This window comes from Capsicum annuum, chromosome 4, assembly GCF_002878395.1.
Source record: "Capsicum annuum cultivar UCD-10X-F1 chromosome 4, UCD10Xv1.1, whole genome shotgun sequence".
NCBI lineage: Eukaryota > Viridiplantae > Streptophyta > Magnoliopsida > Solanales > Solanaceae > Capsicum > Capsicum annuum.
Window position 1 is genome coordinate 9,130,114 of NC_061114.1, and position 18,632 is coordinate 9,148,745.

An 18,632-nucleotide genomic window follows, 5' to 3' on the forward strand; every position below is an offset into this window, starting at 1 on the left:
AAATCGGAGGTCATATTTGTTCAGGTTTTGAATAGTTAAAAGTCCTATTTGTCCACTATCAAAATTTAAGGTCAAAGTTATAATTTGGTGTCAAGTTTAGGGTCATTTTTATGTATTAACTCAAGTAGAAAAGAAAGCAAGTTGCAAAAAAAAATATTTATCAAAGGTATGAATTACATCTTTTGAAGTGAATCCGATACATAAGTTTAATGCACTGAGACATTGCATGCTTTTCAATACATACTAAAATTTACATGTGATTTAGGTTCTTTTTTAATATCTGATACATTCACTTTACTGAGTTTGATACATAGTTCTAAGGTTTCTGATACATAAGAGACATTGCAGGCTTTCTGATACATACTAATATTTATATGTGTTTTGGTTCTTGTAAACCTGATACATTAATATACCGAGTACATATATCTGATTTTAATGACATATTGCATTATTTTATGATACATAATAAGAAATTGCATGTAATTTGGGTTAGTTTACACCTGATACATTCAACATACTTATTATGATGCGTAAATCAATTTGTAAGACATATCATTATATCTGATACATACTAAATTTTGAAATTGTTATGAATTATTTTTGCAACCAATATATTCAAAATATTGGGTACAACTGATACATATGTATTGTATTTATAGTTCATCTAAAACTACATGTTATATCTTATGTATCATCATCAATTATATGTTTTGGATTAGGTACGTATAAGTTTTTCTGATATTTTTTGTTGATTTAGTTTTGTATTTTGTGCACATTTTGATTTTAGGGCATTTGGGAGAATTATGATTGGAGAATGTTAATTATGGTGATTCAAATTTTAATTATGAAGTTGTTACTAATTTTTAGGGATTCAAGAGACATATTCCAATCAAAATCTCATTAATTCCTCTATTATTTAATTTCATATCATTATTTTCCTTTTTTATAGTCAATTAGTTTGGTAGTTATGTATCTGTCGGTTATGTATCAGGACCAAACTTATGTATCATATCTGAAATATTAAGTAATTAATATAAAAGTTGGGAGAGAGAGTAATTAGGTAACAAAGTGTTGGTATTTAAGAGTAATTAGGTAACAAAGTGTTGGTATTTATGCTGTTTACCTTAATATTTACCATATAACATATCAAATTGTATTTATTTGTCATAGTTTTGATGAATAAAGTTATCTGATACGTTCATGAGAAATGATACATATCTAGCCCATAAATTTAATCGAGGTGTACGAAAGCTAATCGAGAAACACCATCATAAAAAAGAAAATAAAAAATAACATATCAAAATGCTAAAGCCTCAACCAAAAGCACATAGTCACATCAATAAAAGTAAGGGATGCATGTTACGAACCGTAAACATCCCTTGTAGATAAATAGTTACCATATAACATATCGAAATGTCTCATTTGTCATAATTTTGATGGATAAAGTTACCTAATAAGTTGGTGGGAGACGACACATATTTATCCCTTAAATTTAGTCAAGGTGTACGAAAACTGATCAAGGCACACTGTTATAAAGAGAAACAAAATATTAACATATCAAAAATGCTATAGTAAAGGTAAGATATGTGCCGTAAATATCCCGCGTAGATAAATATGCTATATAACATATCAAAATGTCCTATTTGTTATAGTTTTGATGGATAAAGTTATATCTAATACGTTGGTTGGTGGGAGACAACACATATTTATCCCGTAAATTTAATCGAGGTGTATGAAAACTGATCGAGACACACCATTATAAAAAGAAAACAAAATATTAACATATAAAAATGCTATAGTAAAGATAAGATATGTATATTACGAACCGTAAATATCTCGTGTAAATAAATATTTACCATATAACATATCAAAATGTTCATTTGTCATAGTTCCGTTGGATAAAGTTACTGATACGTTGGTTAGTGGGAGATGACACATATCGATCTCGTAAATTTAGTCGAAGTATACGGAAGCTGATCCAGACACCACCATTATAAAAAAGAATAAAATTAACATATCAAAAATGCTATAGCCTCAACCAAAAGCACATAGTCACATCAATAAAAGTAAGGTACCAGTGTTACGAACCGTAAATATTCCGTGTAGATCAATAGTTACCATATAACATATCAAAATGTCCCATTTGTCATAATTTTAATGGATAAAATTACCTGATACGTTGGTGGGAGACAACATATATCTATCTCGTGAATTTAATCAAGGTGTACGAAAGTTGATCGAGACACACTGTTATGAAAGAAAAATGCTATAGTAAAGGTAAGATATGTGTGTTACCAACCGTAAATATCCCGTGTAGATAAATATTTTCCATATAACATATCAAAATGTCTTATTGTCAGTTTTGATGGATAAAGTTACCAGATACGTTGGTGGGAGACGACACATATCTATTCCGTACATTTAGTCAACGTGTACGAAAACTGACCGAGTCACACTGTTATAAAAAGAAAACAAAATATTAACATATCAAAAATGCTATAGTAAAGGTAAGATATGTGTGTTACGAACCGTAAATATCCCGTGTAGATAAATATTTACAATATAACATATCAAAGTATCCCATTTATCATAGTTTTGATGTATAAAGTTACCTGATACATTAGTGGGAGATGCCACATATCTGTCCCGTAAATTTAGTCGAAGTGTACGAAAGCTGATCGACACACTGTTATAAAAAGAAAACAAAATATTAACATATAAAAAATGCTATAGTAAAGATAAGATATTACGAACCGTAAATATTCCGTGTAGATAAATATTTACCATATAACATATCAAAATGTCCATTTGTTATAGTTTTGTTGGATAAAGTTACCTGATACGTTGACAGAAGATGACACATATCAATCCTGTAAATTTAGTCGAGGAGTACGAAAACTGATTGAGACACATCATTGTAAAAAGAAAACAAAGTATATCAAAAATGCTATAGTAAAGGTAAGATATGTGTGTTACGAACTGTAAATATTTCGTGTAGATAAATATTTACCGTGTAGATAAATATTTACCATATGATATATCAAAATGTCCTATTTGTCATACTTCCGTTGGATAAAGTTATATGATACGTTGGTTAGTGGGAGATGACACCTATCTATCCCGTAAATTTAGTTGAGGTGTACAAAAATTGATCCAAACACCATTGTTATAAAAAGGAAAAAAACAACATATCAAAAATGATATAGCCTCCACAAAAAGCACATACTCACATCAATAAAGGTAATATATGTATGTTGCGAACCGTAAATATCCTGTGTAGATAAATATTTTTCCATATAACATATCAAAATATCCCATTTGTCATAGTCCCGATGGATAAAGTTGTCATAAACGTTAGTGGAAGATGATACGTATTTATTCCGTAAATTGAGTCGAGGTGTACGAAAGCTGATCGAGACACACCATTATGTAAAGAAAACAAATTATTAACATATCAAAAATGCTATAGTATAGGTAAGATATATGTGTTACGAACCGCAAATAGCTGTGTAGATAAATATTTACGATATAACATATCAAACTATCCCATTCGTCATAGTTTTGATGGATAAAGTTGGCCAACACATTAGCGAGAGATGATACATATCTATCCCGTGAATTTAGTCGAGGTATATAAAAGCTGATCGAGACACGACATTATAAAAGAAAAATAAAATATTAACATATCAAAAATGCTATAGTAAAGGTAAGATATGTGCCGTAAATGTCCATATAACATATCAAAATGTCCCATTTCTCATAGTTTTGATGGATAAAATTATTTGATATGTAGGTGGGAGATGACACATAACCATCCCGTAAATTTAATCGAGGTGTACGAATGCTGATCGAGGCACACTATTATAAAAGGAAAACAAAAAATTAACATATCAAAGATGCTATAGCCTCAACAAAAAGCATATACAGAGACTCACATTTCACTTTTTTTCGCTCACGCATTTCATCAAACGCATGGCATCACCGAACAAACCACCGCCGGCACCGCCGGCACCGCCGGCAGATTCCTCCGACCGACCACCCACCGCCATCATGCATCAGCCCGCCTCCCCTCGCTTCCCACCAGGTACCCCAACCTCCGACGCTAACCGTAAAATCGCCATCGCCGTTGATCTAAGTGACGAAAGCGCTTACGCCGTTAAATGGGCCGTTGAAAACTACCTCCGTCACGGTGACGCCGTTATCCTCCTTCACGTCCGTCCAACTTCCGTTCTCTACGGAGCAGATTGGGGTGCAATTGACGTATCAATTGACACGAATGATGAGAAATCGAAGCAGAAATTGGAAGAAGATTACGATAATTTCACGAGCATGAAATCAAATGATTTAGCTTTGCCGTTAGTTGAAGCGAATATTCCGTTTAAGATACGGATTGTTAAGGATCATGATATGAAAGAGAGATTGTGTTTGGAGATTGAGAGGTTAGGGTTAAGTGCTGTGATTATGGGGACTAGAGGGTTTGGTGCATCGAGGTGAAATGTGGAAGGAGGAAGACTTGGGCGTGTTAGTGATTATTGTGTTAGGCATTGTGTTTGTCCTGCTATTGTTGTGAGGTATCCTGATGATAAAGATGATGGAGTTTTGGGTGGAAAGGATGGGGAAGGTAAAAAGGGAGCTAAGGAAAGTGAGGAGGGTTCGCTTTATCACGATGCATCGGATAAAGCAACAGGTATATATCTTGATACTTACAATGTGTATTACACTGTATTGTTTCATAATGTATCGTATTATATTGTATTGTGTTGGTTGTATTGTGTCGTACTGTATTGTTTTAATGAATACGATGTTTGGATAGATTGGGTTAGTTTTTGTAGCTAAGTAACGTCACACATCAGCAATTTGAAGGATGAACCTACAAGAAAAGTAGGGTAATGGATAGAGCTACTATAGTTAACAAAATTAGGGTAACGGACTTCTTGTCATTACATATTAACAAAAACTTGAAGAAGACTACGATAATTTTACAAGTATGAAATCGAATGACTTAGGTAACTGTTAGTGGATGCGACTATTCTGTTTAAGATACGGATTGTTAAGGATCATGATATGAAGGAGAGATCATGAGAGTTTAGGGTTAAGTGTTGTGATTATTGGTTTTGGTGCGTGAGGCGAAATGTGGAAGGTGGAAGACTTGGGAGTGTTAGTGATTATTGTGTTAGGCATTGTGTTTGCCCTGTTATTGTTGTGAGGTATCCTGATGATAAAGATGATGGAATTATGGGTGGAAACGATGGGGAAGGTAAAAAGGGAGCTAAGGAATGTGAGGAGGATTCGTTTTATCACGATGCATCGGATAAAGCAACAGGTACATCTTGATACTTACAATGTTAGGTATTGTTTCATAGTGTGTTGTATTGTACTGTATTATTTTAGTGAATACAACGTTTGGATAGATCTTATTGTTTTCGGTCGTATATAATGTTGCGCATCAACTATTTGTAGGATAAATCTACACTATAAGTAGGGTATGAGTTAGAGCTACTAACAAGGTAGGTAAGGTAAAGGATAAATTAAGATTATTAAGTAATTATTAAAACAAAATGAGAAATAAAAATAAGGAAATGATACAATCACAGCAAATCAGTCAATACACAAAATGGGACTTTGCTGTTACATAACGATGAGTTTAACATAAGATACAATATAATTTAAGTAACAATCAAAACGAACATTGTAGTTACAGTAACAAGTAACAACACAATACATAGGTAACAACCATCCAAACAAGTTGTTGGCTAAAAACATTTCCACTGCTCAGCCCAATAAAAATATTCGCTTGCGAGATAAGAAAGTGGATGGTGTTCAACAAATCAGAGGAGTGGTATGGGGCATTTAGTTAATATGATGCTGGCTGCAACAAAGGTTGTGACTTTATCATGTGTGTTCTTTGTTTCGATCACCTAAGCTAGTTGCAAGTAATGCTATTGGAAATTATTTTGATTGATTGCTGTAGGAGACTGGTAATGGCCTGACGATTCTTGATTAGTTGAGCCTCTGTTTTCATTTTATGGAGATTCTTGTGGAAACTATGTTCTGAGAAGAGTTGAATGTTTGCAAAATCATTTGTCACCCATTAGCTAAAAGTATTTCGTCTTCTTGGCCCGGTAAAAAGAATCAGTTTGCAAGATGGGATGCTGAATGATGTTCAACAAATCAAAGGAATGGTATGGGGTATTTAGTTAATATTATGTTGGCTGTCACAAAGGTTGTGACTTTATGATATTAAGACTAGTAGTAGTGTGTAGTTTGTTTCGATCCCCTACACTTGTTGTAAGTAGTGCTATATGGAAGTATTTTGATTGGTTACTGTAGGAAACGGGGAATGGACTGATGATTCTTGATTTGTTGAGTGACTTTATTATCTTTTTGATAACGTAAGAAATCGTGTACGAGTGACTTTATCATCTATTAAGGGCGGCTAGGCTGTGTGTAGTTTGTTTCGATCACCTAAACTAGTTGTAAATAATGCTGTAGGAAAGTATTATGATTGATTGGTCTAGGAAGCTGGGAATGGACTGATGATTATTGATCAGTTGTGTGACTTTATTAAGGACTAGGTTGTGTGTAGTTTATTTCGATCGCCTACGCTAGCTGTAAGTAATGCTATAGGGAAGTATTTTGATTGGTTGCTGTACGAAACTGGGAATGGACTGATGATTCTTGATTAGTCGAGTGATTTTATTATCTATAAAGGACTAGGCAATGTGTAGGTTGTTTGATCGCTTAAGCTAGTTGTAAGTAATGATATAGGGAAGTATTTTGAGTGATATCTGTAAGAAATTGGGTATGGACTGATGATTCTTGATTAGTTGAGTGACTTCATTATCTATTAAGGACTAGGCAATGTGTTGTTTGTTTCGACATCCAAGCTAGTTGTAAGTAATGCTCTATGGAAGTATTTTGATTGATTGTTGTAGGAAACTGGGAATGGACTGATGATTCATTTATTGAGTGACTATTATCTAGGTGTGTAATTAGTTCGATCATCTAAGCTAGTTGTAAGTATTTTGATTGCTTGTCGTGGCAAAACTGGGAATGCACTGATGATTCTTTTATTAGTTAAGTCGCTGTTTCATTTACGGAGAAATTCTTGTGGATTTTACACTCCGAGAGGGGTTTGAATGTTCTCTGTTCAATAAAAACCTAGTTCATCATTCTGGTTTCTTGGCTCAGTTGGAGTGAAATGATTGGGATTGCGGTTACAAACAACAACCGCTACACCTCTATATCTCAAATAACTACTACACCTATTGCAAGAAATACTTCCATTTAGAACAATATCCGCTCCTTTCATTTGTGTCATCCGAAAAAAAAGAGATTTGAATCATATCTGGTGCGCATTGTCCTCGTTGACATAACTGATCACCAAGCCGACTTTGCATGATGCAGATACGGAGAAGGCTTCTTGAATTACGACGATGGGTGTGCATGTTTCTATACTTCTGACAAAGCGACCTTCAACGGTGTTCACTGCGCCAGTGAGAAATCAATTTGGTGGTTCTCTGCGCCTGTGTTTCCGCAGAGTATCCTCTACCGTGCTTCAAGTTTCATGAACGTTGTTTTTGTTTTTTGAATTTGGCTGCTTGTTTTCTCCGTGCAATAACATACTCTTGGAGCTGTTATATAAGGTTCTTGGTTGTATTTGCGGATGTTCTCTTTTCCTTTTGTTTGCTTCGTTCGGAGGTTGCTCAAGGGTAAAGCTAGTAAAACGTTTGCTTTAACCCTCCAAAATTCTGAGGCCCAAAAAATTTTATATGAATTTTATGATTTAAATTTCTAAAAATCACACAAATACACAACTTATATTTTCAATATTACTAAAAATCCCAACTCCCTAAACATATTACTAAAATTTCAATTTATATACAGAATGCTAGGTATATGTTGGCTATGTTAGGTATATTAATAGGGAGTAGGGAGAGAGAGTAAAGTAATTAAAAAGGTGGGAGAGAGTGTAATTACTTTCAAAAAAGTTGGTATTTATGTTATTTATACTTTAAATTTTTCTTAGAAGATTGTAAAATATAAAGGTACAAAATTTAAATTAAGGGAAAATGTTCTGTTTTCCTCTTGAATTAGACACGAAATTGTCGAGTCACACTCGAATTTTAGGAGGTTCTTACTATCCCTGAATTAATTAAATCGTATTTTTGGCAACCTTAGTGCCTACGGGGCACATCAGTGAATCGACACACTGAAGGTTCACGTAGGCACATGTATATGCCACGTAGGTACTAAGGTTGTCAAAAATACGGTTTTAATTAGTCCAGGGGTATTAGGACCCTCCTAAAGTTCTGGTGTGTCTCAACAATTTCGTGTATAGTTCAGGATGGAAACATGACATTTTCTCGTAAATTAATAATAAAAGAAAAAGAACTATCTGTTTTTTAATTAAAAACTAGCAGTCGTATCCTCCTGACGCGCTGATTTTATTTAGCATTCTTAAATATGTACTTGCTAAATTCTTGAATAAAAAAGAAAGGAAAATATTTAAAACTCTCTTTTATGGATGTAACAAAACATATAAATCGTTATCTTTTTTTAAGTGAAAATAATTAATGTATTGAAGTTGTAATAAAATTTTCATATCATTCATAAAAAATATGGGAGTTATCGTTCACGTAAGAACATTCTTTGTAGTCTTCCTCGCGAACAAAATCTGAAAATAAAATCAAGAAAAAAGAAATAGATAGCACCAAAACACTGATGATATAACAAAACCTGACAACACAACTAAAAATGGCTCTTACAAGAACGTGAAGAGGAAGAAGAGAAGGTTGAAGAGGAGATTTGTTATAGCAGCTTTGGATCCTGGACTTGCAAAGATGAATGCGAGTTTAAGTGTCTATCTATAAGTTTATATGTTTATGTTGCAAATATGTCAAGTTTAATTGGCTATCAAGTAATTAAACAAAAAAATTATTTATACTAATTTAACTTAGTAAATATAAGTCCGAATAACTGTCATCTGGCTTGGACAAATTGATGAAAAAAGTGAAAATTCATCGAAGTGCAAACTGTTTAATGTAACTCAAAATTTGTGAGCTAGTAACCACTATCACTAACCCCATAGGCCGATTCAACTTTTCAATGTCCAGACTCGTAATAAATCATCATGAAGTTTGACACCTTAATTGAGAGATTAATTATCAAATTTAAAAGGAAAAAAGTATTGTGTAGTTCTCACCTCCGATTTTCGGACATCTCAACCACTTCTTTGTTGTTACTGTTTTCAAAACTTAAATCCGTGACCTCCAGATCACAGCGCGAATAAAAAATTAAACTGTGAAACAACTAAAATAAAAAGTGGGAAGAAGGAAGCAGTTGAAGTCGAAAAGTGTAAATGAATCATTGAAAGTTTCAACCGATCACTTCACTCTCGAATGTATTTTTCTTCTGAGACATCTCTTTTGAGGTGCATTTAGGAAAGTACACATAAAAGAAGGTAAACAAAGGTAAGTGAAGTGCTATTGAAACGGACAGGAATAAGTAATATTACAAAACGAAAGAAGACAAGAAGAACACACAGATTTTACGTGAAAACCTTTGACGGAAAAAATCACGGGCAGAAGAGGAGGAAATTCACTATAATGGAGAGGAATACAATGAGGAGATGAAAGTCTCAATGACGTATATAAAACGTCCAAAAACAACCCACTAAATTGCAGCTACCACCACAAACCCCCCAAAAAATCTCAAACATGAATCGCACCGCAAATTTTTTAGGGTTAAATCAACAAAATTCGGGTCACAAACTCTCACATGAAGCATAGATTGTTGTTATTCTCAAAACAAAGTAGTAAAAGAATTATCAACATCAACAAGAGGGTGCAACAAAGAAAGAATAAGTCACTATTCATGATCCTACAACAATCTTATGTGTTTTATTCATCAATCTCCAATATTTTATTGATTTACCTAGACACACTAAAAGGTGGAATACTTTGTTCAAACTTGAAAAAATTACTAGGATCCACTTTACTTTTCACCTTTGCTAACCTCTCAAAGTTACCACCAAAATATTTTTTACCCCAAACTCTAGAATTTTCATAGTTATATTCTCCATCATTTCTCCCAAAATCAAGATCCCTATAATTAAGATAACCACTTCTTGATGAATTTGACACAAATGAACTCATTTTATCATAAAGTTCCGTTAACCATTTAATCTTGTTACTAGATATATTCTCACTATTATCATCCCAATTCACCATATATTGAATGTTGAACAAATTTCCCTTTCTATAAGGAAATGGAATTTCGAATTCCGAAATTTCATCCATTCTTCCACCTAATGGATCCAGTATCATTATAGGCTTTTGTTCATCGCGAAACATGGTTCTAATCAATCTCCACACCCCTCTTGGCATTGGACTTCTGACAAAATCAGACGTCGCTTTGTAGTAATTCATTATTCGTGGCCATTCATTTTTCACCAGAAACTCAACCGAATCACTTGTCCTCCTGGATGCGAAGTACAGTGTCGCGCGAATCCAGGGGACTTCAAAACATTCTTTCTTTATACAAGGCAAATCATCAGGAGTGCAATTCACCACCACTGGATCTTCAAAACAATCCTCTTCTACTAATCCGAATTCGGGGAAAGTTTGATTCAGCAATGGAATTAACTCACTCACTCTACCAAGAAATAGTCCTTGAAATGAAACTTGTACGATTCTTTTACTTCTACTTCTCTTGTTTTGTATCAAGACTCTCATGAACATATCGCGAGTCAATTTATGTGACACGTTTTGCCATCGTTGGAGTAGGTTTATAGTTTCCCCATGCAATACTCGACGTATTGTGAAGGTAGTAAGCTTTGATGGCACGCGTACTAGTTTAACTTTCCAGGCTAAAATGACACAGAAACTCGATCCACCACCTCCTCGTATAGCCCAGAACAAGTCTTCTCCCATCGATTTTCTATCAAGGATTTCTCCATGTACGTTCATCACACGTGCATCAAGGACATTATCGGCTGCTAGCCCGAATTTCCTCATCAATGTACCTATTCCTCCACCACTTATGATCCCACCGCTGCCAACACTGGGATACAATCCTCCTGAAAATGCAAGATTTTCGCTTTTTTTCGCAATTTCATAGTAAAGTTGTCCCATTGTCACCCCTGTCTGAATCCAGGCCGTTTCGTCGTTTTCATCGATGGTAATGTCATCAAGCGTGGATAAATCAACGATGACGAATTGTTGACCAGTATCAGAGCGAAAAGATAAACCTTCATAGTCATGACCACCGCTTTTTACTCTGATTTGTATCCCAAATCTCTGGCTACAAAGTATAATAGGCCTGATCTCGGATTCGTTTTTTGGGGCTATGAAGAAAATTGGATGTGAAGATGAAGAATTTAACCACCTAGGGTTTTTGTGACCATATTCTAAAAGAGACGAATATGTTGGTGATTTCGAAAAATGTATATGTTTTTCAATATTTTTGTCTGAAGTTTGGTTTAAAATGCAATCAAGAAACTCTTGTTGAGCATTAGTTTCAATACAAATCAAGAATGAAACTAACAAAAATGAAAGAAATTGAAAATATCTTTCCATTGTTTCGAAACGAGTTAAGCTGAGCTAAACTAAACTGCTGTTAGAGAATTCGATATATATATATATATATATATATATAAAAAAAAAAGAAAGTAATGTTATTTAGGTGGAACAATCTGAACTCTCCATAGAATATGAAAGAGGAACATAGACAAATGGTTTCTTTTATAATGTCAAAAATAAGAGATGAATATATTAACATTAATTATAAATTAAATCAATGTCACATTAACATAGAATTGAATAAAGAGTATTTATAAATAGTAAAACGTTACAGTCAAACTTGAAATGAATAGTACTTAGTATAAATTAAGGTTACTATTAAAAGAGAATTTAATTTTTTTTTAAAAGAAAAGTTAAAAGGCCAAAAATATACTATCTGAACTGTTATTTTTTTGCGAGTTTTATACCTTATTTATCAGTTATTTCTTTTTACTTCGTGGGGTATTATTATGTATGTGTTATAGCGGATCTCGAATTTGCCTAGGCTAAATATCAGATTTTCTTTTCCATACGTATCGGTGATTGATCAGATAGAAAAAGAGAAAAATAAATAATTGTTTCTTTTAATCAGCTTGAAATTTTTGACTTGATTATATTTGAATTTGACAGTGAAGGGAGTACAATTTTTGTCTATATTATTGGAAAAAATTAAGATATTAATTTTAGTCAATTAATATATTTTTGAGCATGAGGATAAGTATTATTATTATTAGCTGGCATGGGCCATTTTGATTTTGGCTGTAAGCTTAAAAAATTGACTTTTATTTTGTTGTATGTATTAGATTATTTGGCTCTATATAAATAGAATATAGCACCGATATATATTCTGTTGTTACTTTTTTTTTTTTTATAAAAAAAAAATCCCTATTTAGAGTTTGATTCCTGCAGTGAAGTCTGTCGAAATTTATGTTGTTTGCGTGGAAAAATAACATAAACATATATCTTAATTTATTATATTTAAATGCACATCCTTATAAAGTAATTATAAAAATCTCAACTACTTATGTATCATCATCGGAGGTATCAGAAGCTAATTATGAATCTCGACAGATTCAAAATTTTAAAAAATATACCCAAAGCTAATTATGTATTCTTACAAAGAAAAAAATATATCTTCGTTAAATGTATTATATATCTCGAAAGACCTAAAATTAGAAAAAAATTTAACGGAAGCTAATTATGTATTTATAAAGTAAAAAATGTATCTTCATTGGATATATTAAAAGCTATTTATATATCTCAACATATTCAAAATTGAGATTTTAATAAAACTGTAGAAATTTATAGTTTGTCTGTTTTTTAAACCCAAAATGTAACACCGAAACTCTGAGTATAGAAGAAATAACCCTATTCACGGCACCATATTTTTTTATGGTATCTTTTGTTGTAATTTTTTTTTTTGTTTTTTCATTCAGTGTTTGGTATCCGTATTGGAGTTTGATTAATTCGGATTCGTGCCGCGTAGAGCCCCATACGGGAGTAAGCACTAACAGAGTTTTCTCCGTATCCAGGATCGAACCTTCGATCTCTAATTAAGGATAGAGCAGCCTCATTCACTGCACCACAACCCATATTAATATCTTTTGTTGAGTGGTGCATATTCAAAGTCAAAAAAAAAAAATACTAATATTTAATTTATTTAGATAGTATAAGTTTTTTTTTAATAGAAGAATATTCAACTGGTCACTCTGAAACTGTTTTGTATATTTCATTTGTATTTAATTGTCTAGTCTTAAATACTTGAAATTGTGAGATTCCATTTGAATAAGTTACATACGATATCAATTAATTACAAACTTCAAGTTGAGTTGCTTGACTTGTCTTTTTTATTTTTTTGTAATATTTTAATTTTAATATTTCACGTGACATATTTACGATAAGAAAATTAAAGAATATTTTGATACATTTGATATAACTTTAATTTAAGAACACAGCATTCAAAAGTTTATTTATTTTCTTAAATTTTGTGTCATCTTAAAACAGGTCATTCTTTTTAAAACGGAAGGAGTAAATTTTTAATATATGGTCCAAGCCAAAGCTAATAATTCTTTCCAACAGTAACATGATTTTAATTTTACAAAATGCATCGAAGAGTATATCAAATAAGAACGACATATGTATAAGTAACATTTTTTGCACAATGACATGCGATAAACAAAATAAAAGTGCATTATTGTAGTTTTGGACGGACTATAGTCAAATCAAATAAGAACGATATATGTATAACTAACATTTTTTACATATTCACATGGCGATAAACAAATTAAAAACACATCATTGTTTAGATAGGTTGGATAGATGGATGCGGCCCGATGACTAAAGTTGTTCTGAATTGACTATAGTCAAATCAAATAAGAACGACATATGTATACATAACATTTTTTACATATTCAAACGACGATAAACAAAATAAAACCGTATTATTATTTAGATAGGTAGGATAGATGGATGTGGTACGATGACTAAAGTAGTTCTGGACCAACTACAATCAAATCAAATAAGAATGACATACGTATAAATAATATTTTTTGCATATTCACATGATGATAAATAAATAAATAAATAAATAAAATAAAATTAAAATACATTATTGTTTGGATACAATAAATGGATGTGGCCCGATGACTAAAGTAATTCTAGACGGACTACAGTCAAATCAAATAAGAATGACATATGTATATATAACATTTTTTGCATACTCACATGACGATAAACAAAGTAAAAATCTACTATTGTTAAGATAGGATACATGGATGTCGCTCGATGACTAAAGTAGTCCTGAACGGACTATAGTCAAATCAAATAAGAACGACATATCTATAAATAACATTTTTAGCATATTAACATGACGATAAATAAATAAATTAATTAATTAAAAAAGCAAAAGAAAAAAACATATTATTGTTTGGATTCAATAGATGGATGTGGCCTGATGACTAAAGTAATTCTAGACGGATTACAGTAATACGAACGGATGTATACATAACATTTTTTTGCATATTGACATGATGATAAACAAAATAAAACATATTATTATTTAGATAGGTGGGATAATGAATGTGGCTCGATGGCGAAAGTAGTTCTGGACAGACTATAGTCAAATCAAATAAGAATGACATATGTATAAATAACTTTTTTTTTTGCATATTCACGTGATGATAAACAAAATAAAAACACATTATTGTTCAGACAGGATAGATGGATGTGGCCTGATAATTAAAGTTGTTCTGGACAAATTCTAGCCAAATCAAATTGAAGTATATATCAAATAAGAACGACATATGTATAAACAACATTTTTTGTATATTCACATGATGATAAATAAATACACAAAATAAAAACCCATTATTGTTTAGATAGATAGGATAGATGAATGTGGCCCGATGACTAAAGTAGTTTTGGCCTCAAATAAGAATTGACATATGTTTAAATAACATTATTTTTTGCATATTCACATGACGATAAACAAAATAAAAACACATTATTATTTAGATAGGATAGATGAATATGGCCCGATGACTAAAGTTATTCTGGACGGACTACAGTCAGATCAAATTGAGATAATTTGCAGTCACGGGTTCAAACACGTGGAAAGCAGAAGCCTCAATAATTTCCATTTGCCATTTCAAGAGATGCATATATACAATCCAATCTCCATTTCCTTTTGGGCTTGGCATTGGCATTACATATCCTGATTTTCCAGCCCATGGAAAATGATATGACCAAAAGATTGGGTCACCCCAACCAAAATTAACCATTTTGAATGAAAAATGTTGCCCTGATGAAACTACGACGGTCGGTCCATCGTCATCCGTGACATATATTTTAGCCATGGATGGTTTGGGTCGATGTGCCTCGACCCAATCGATCAACCCAAGAAAATGCTCTTCTGTTTTCGCGATATCAAGAAATTCATGAACTGCATTCGCGGTCCAATCCAATGACTTTGCTTTTAGTTCATCAATTTTTTTCTCTCCAAATGGGATAGACAGAACATTACCGAAATACCCTTTTACCCATTTACCTCGATTATCATCATCATCGACATTACTACTCATCAATCTGGTACGACCATCGACCACGATACCAAACCTAAAATTCTTGAAATTCGAAGTTTCTACATTAACTCCACATGCAATAGTTTTCCATAGGAAAGCACTGAACGATTCAAGTTTAGACCTCTGATACCGTTTCGCACCCTTTCTGTCACAACAATTGGCTAGTGATTGAATGTGCCCGATTTTGTCCCCCGTGACATAGTAAATTCTACTTATGACCTGATCGTCAGGGTTCAGGGTTTCGAGTTTTCTCAGAGGTACGATAGGTATTGGTACGTATAAGCCATCAACTGAGCCATCGTAGTATCCAGGATGTCGCGGAAAAAGAGGCGATCGTCGAAAAGATGGGAGCTGAGAGAGTGGCTTGGATTGAGCTAATTCAGACCATGACACAAGAAATAAGTTGGCTGAATATGCATCAGCAACTCTATGATCAAATGTGCAACCAACTATTATTCCTCCACATTTGAGTTGTGTAACCTACATTGAAAAAAATTTGGGTAAAATTGTTATAAATAAAATAGGAAAAATAACATAACATACACCTTAACTTACCATATTTACATAAATTTTCACCTTTACAAAGTAATTATAAAAATTTCAACTAATTATGTATCTTCGTTGGATGTATCAGGCGCTAATTATGTATCTCGACAGATTCAAAATCGAAAAAAATGTATCAGGAGCTAATTATGTATCATTACAAAGAAAAAAATGTATCTTCGTTGGATGTATTATTTTTTTTCGACAGACCCAAAATCAAAAAAAATATATCAAAAGCTAATTATGTATATCTTTACAAAGAAAAAAATATATATTTGTTGAATATATTGGATAAAATTGCTATAAATTAAATAAACAAAACAAGAGGACAAAGTTAGGTTTTAAGGGTTATCAACCTTCATCACTCAAAAACAGAGTAGTAATTCCTCAATCTCAATTTACGTGAAATATTTTTCTTACTCCTTATTTTTTACAATATTGGTTCATTATTAACTAGACACATACAGATTCGGAAATAATAAATAATAGAAGTAATTTTACCATATCATCATTTGAATATAGTTAATTTATTACTTTGAAAAACGTATTGGATAATGAACAACATCTAATAGCAAGGGTAAAATGGACAAAATCGATAAATTATTCATTATTTTTTCTAACTGGATGAATATTATTGGACATTTATTTTTAGTATAGTGAAATATTGTTGGACGGGGAGAGTAATTTCTTAAAAAAAGAATGTTGTCTTTTTGTATATTTAATATATCACAAATTTCAGAACATTTATTTTTAAACATTGTGAATTTGGGATCACCTTCTCAACAATCAAGATTGAATATTTTTGTTGACAACATGATTAATTAAGTAAATAAAAATGTATTCAATCAAATAATTTAATTAGCTTAAATTGTTCGATTATGAGATAGTCACACACTACATGTATGCGTGTATGTCCCTTGAGAAAAAATCAGGTCCCTAAAGAGGCACCATCAGGATTTGAAGTTTATGCGCTTGAAATTTTAGTTTTTTTTTTTTTTTGAGTTACTAGATTCTAAATTACATAGAGTAATAAATCCCTATATTATTCATATTAAATGGATTTCTAAAGATTTACGTTAAAAATACCTAGTTCGATCGAACTCTTACCCTTAATTATACGTCCATTGTTACACATATAAATGGATCTTTTAGAGATAAGCATTTAGTACCCCATCGAACTATGACCATAGTTGTTACGATATACTCTAATTTCGCATTAGTCCTATTACCTCCCTGAACTCAATTTTAGCGTATTTTTTTCACTCTTTTGTGTTGACGTGACACCTTTATGGCATAAAATGCGATCCATATCAAAGGTGTCACGTCAGCTAAAAAGATTGACAAAAGGTGTCACGATCAGCATAAAAGGGTGACAAAAATACACTAAAATTGAGTTCAGGGGCGTAATAGATCAACACCCGTAAAGTTACAGTGTGTCGCAGCAAATTTGATCATAATTCAGAGGGTACTAGAGGTTTTACTTGATCTTTTAAATCAAATGATCACACACTTCAACATTATAACAATACTGTGTTTGTTCATTTGGGACATTAACAAGATCATCACACATGTATGCATGAGTATATATTCCCACCAAGTGGGGTTTGGGGAGGGTAGGTGTACGTAGTCCATACCACTACCTCAAATGTGAGATAGAGAGGCCGTTTCCGATAGACCCCGGCTCATCACATGCATGCATGGACAAAAATAAATTGCATGAAGACATATATATTAATTACCTGAACCCCTAGTACACCATGCTTTATTTTAGGAACAAATTTTCCTTCAATGCTTTCATCTGGATTATAAAAATTAATCTCTTTAAGATCAACATCAGCAAAAGCTTCAACAAAATAAACACCAGAATTATTGCATAAAATCTCCGGTTCACCGGAGGAATTTTGAACAATTTCACCTGAAAATGCATAGTAAGAAACTAATGTTTCAGATAAAGATGTTTTGAGAATTTTTATTATTGAGTTAAATTCTAAATTATTTATAATAATGGGATTTAAATAGCAGAATATAACTCCAACATCTAATGGTGGTAAGAGTAAATCAAGATTGGATAATGGTAGCCAATGTTCTTGTATTGGCAATACTGCTGCTACTATTTCAGTCTTGTTCACTATCACATTGAAGTTTTCTTTTGGACTCATTTCCTTTTTGCACATTGTTTGGGGTGGGGGGCGGGGGTGGGGGTGGGGGGTTGGAGAAATTGAGAAGTGTAAAAGGTTCTTGATATATAGTTTTAAGTGATTTGCTTTAGAGTGTGATGGATAAATGGATGAGAGAGTTGTATTTATAGAGTTTAATTTATATATATATATATATATATATATATATATATATATATAGGGTTAAAGACCTTTTAATTATACTATAAGATTGTTTAAAAGATAAATAAAAATAACCAATCATAGAAAGTTTGATTAGTAATTTGAAGAAC

The 18,632-nt window shown here is 32.4% G+C and overlaps 3 protein-coding genes across 3 annotated transcripts; 1 reads left to right on the forward strand and 2 right to left on the reverse strand.

The window, feature by feature from the left end:
• The first annotated feature begins 3,713 nt into the window (after window positions 1-3,713).
• On the forward strand, window positions 3,714-7,659 carry LOC107853426 (universal stress protein PHOS32). Its single transcript, XM_047410665.1, has 3 exons — window positions 3,714-4,490; window positions 5,127-5,323; window positions 7,408-7,659. The coding sequence occupies exons 1-3, from the start codon at window positions 3,973-3,975 to the stop codon at window positions 7,425-7,427; spliced, it is 735 nt and encodes a 244-aa protein (XP_047266621.1). The 5' UTR covers window positions 3,714-3,972; the 3' UTR covers window positions 7,428-7,659.
• Window positions 7,660-9,344: 1,685 nt separating this feature from the next.
• Window positions 9,345-11,695, reverse strand: LOC124897627 (berberine bridge enzyme-like 22). Its single transcript, XM_047410666.1, has one exon. The coding sequence runs from the start codon at window positions 11,577-11,579 to the stop codon at window positions 9,933-9,935; it is 1,647 nt and encodes a 548-aa protein (XP_047266622.1). The 5' UTR covers window positions 11,580-11,695; the 3' UTR covers window positions 9,345-9,932.
• Window positions 11,696-14,866: 3,171 nt separating this feature from the next.
• On the reverse strand, window positions 14,867-18,490 carry LOC124897628 (coniferyl alcohol acyltransferase-like). The gene is made up of 2 exons (XM_047410667.1): window positions 17,923-18,490; window positions 14,867-16,120 (listed from the first exon to the last, which is right to left on the reverse strand). Exons 1-2 carry the CDS (start codon window positions 18,355-18,357, stop codon window positions 15,128-15,130), a joined length of 1,428 nt encoding a protein of 475 aa, XP_047266623.1. The 5' UTR covers window positions 18,358-18,490; the 3' UTR covers window positions 14,867-15,127.
• Between the last annotated feature and the right edge of the window lie 142 nt (window positions 18,491-18,632).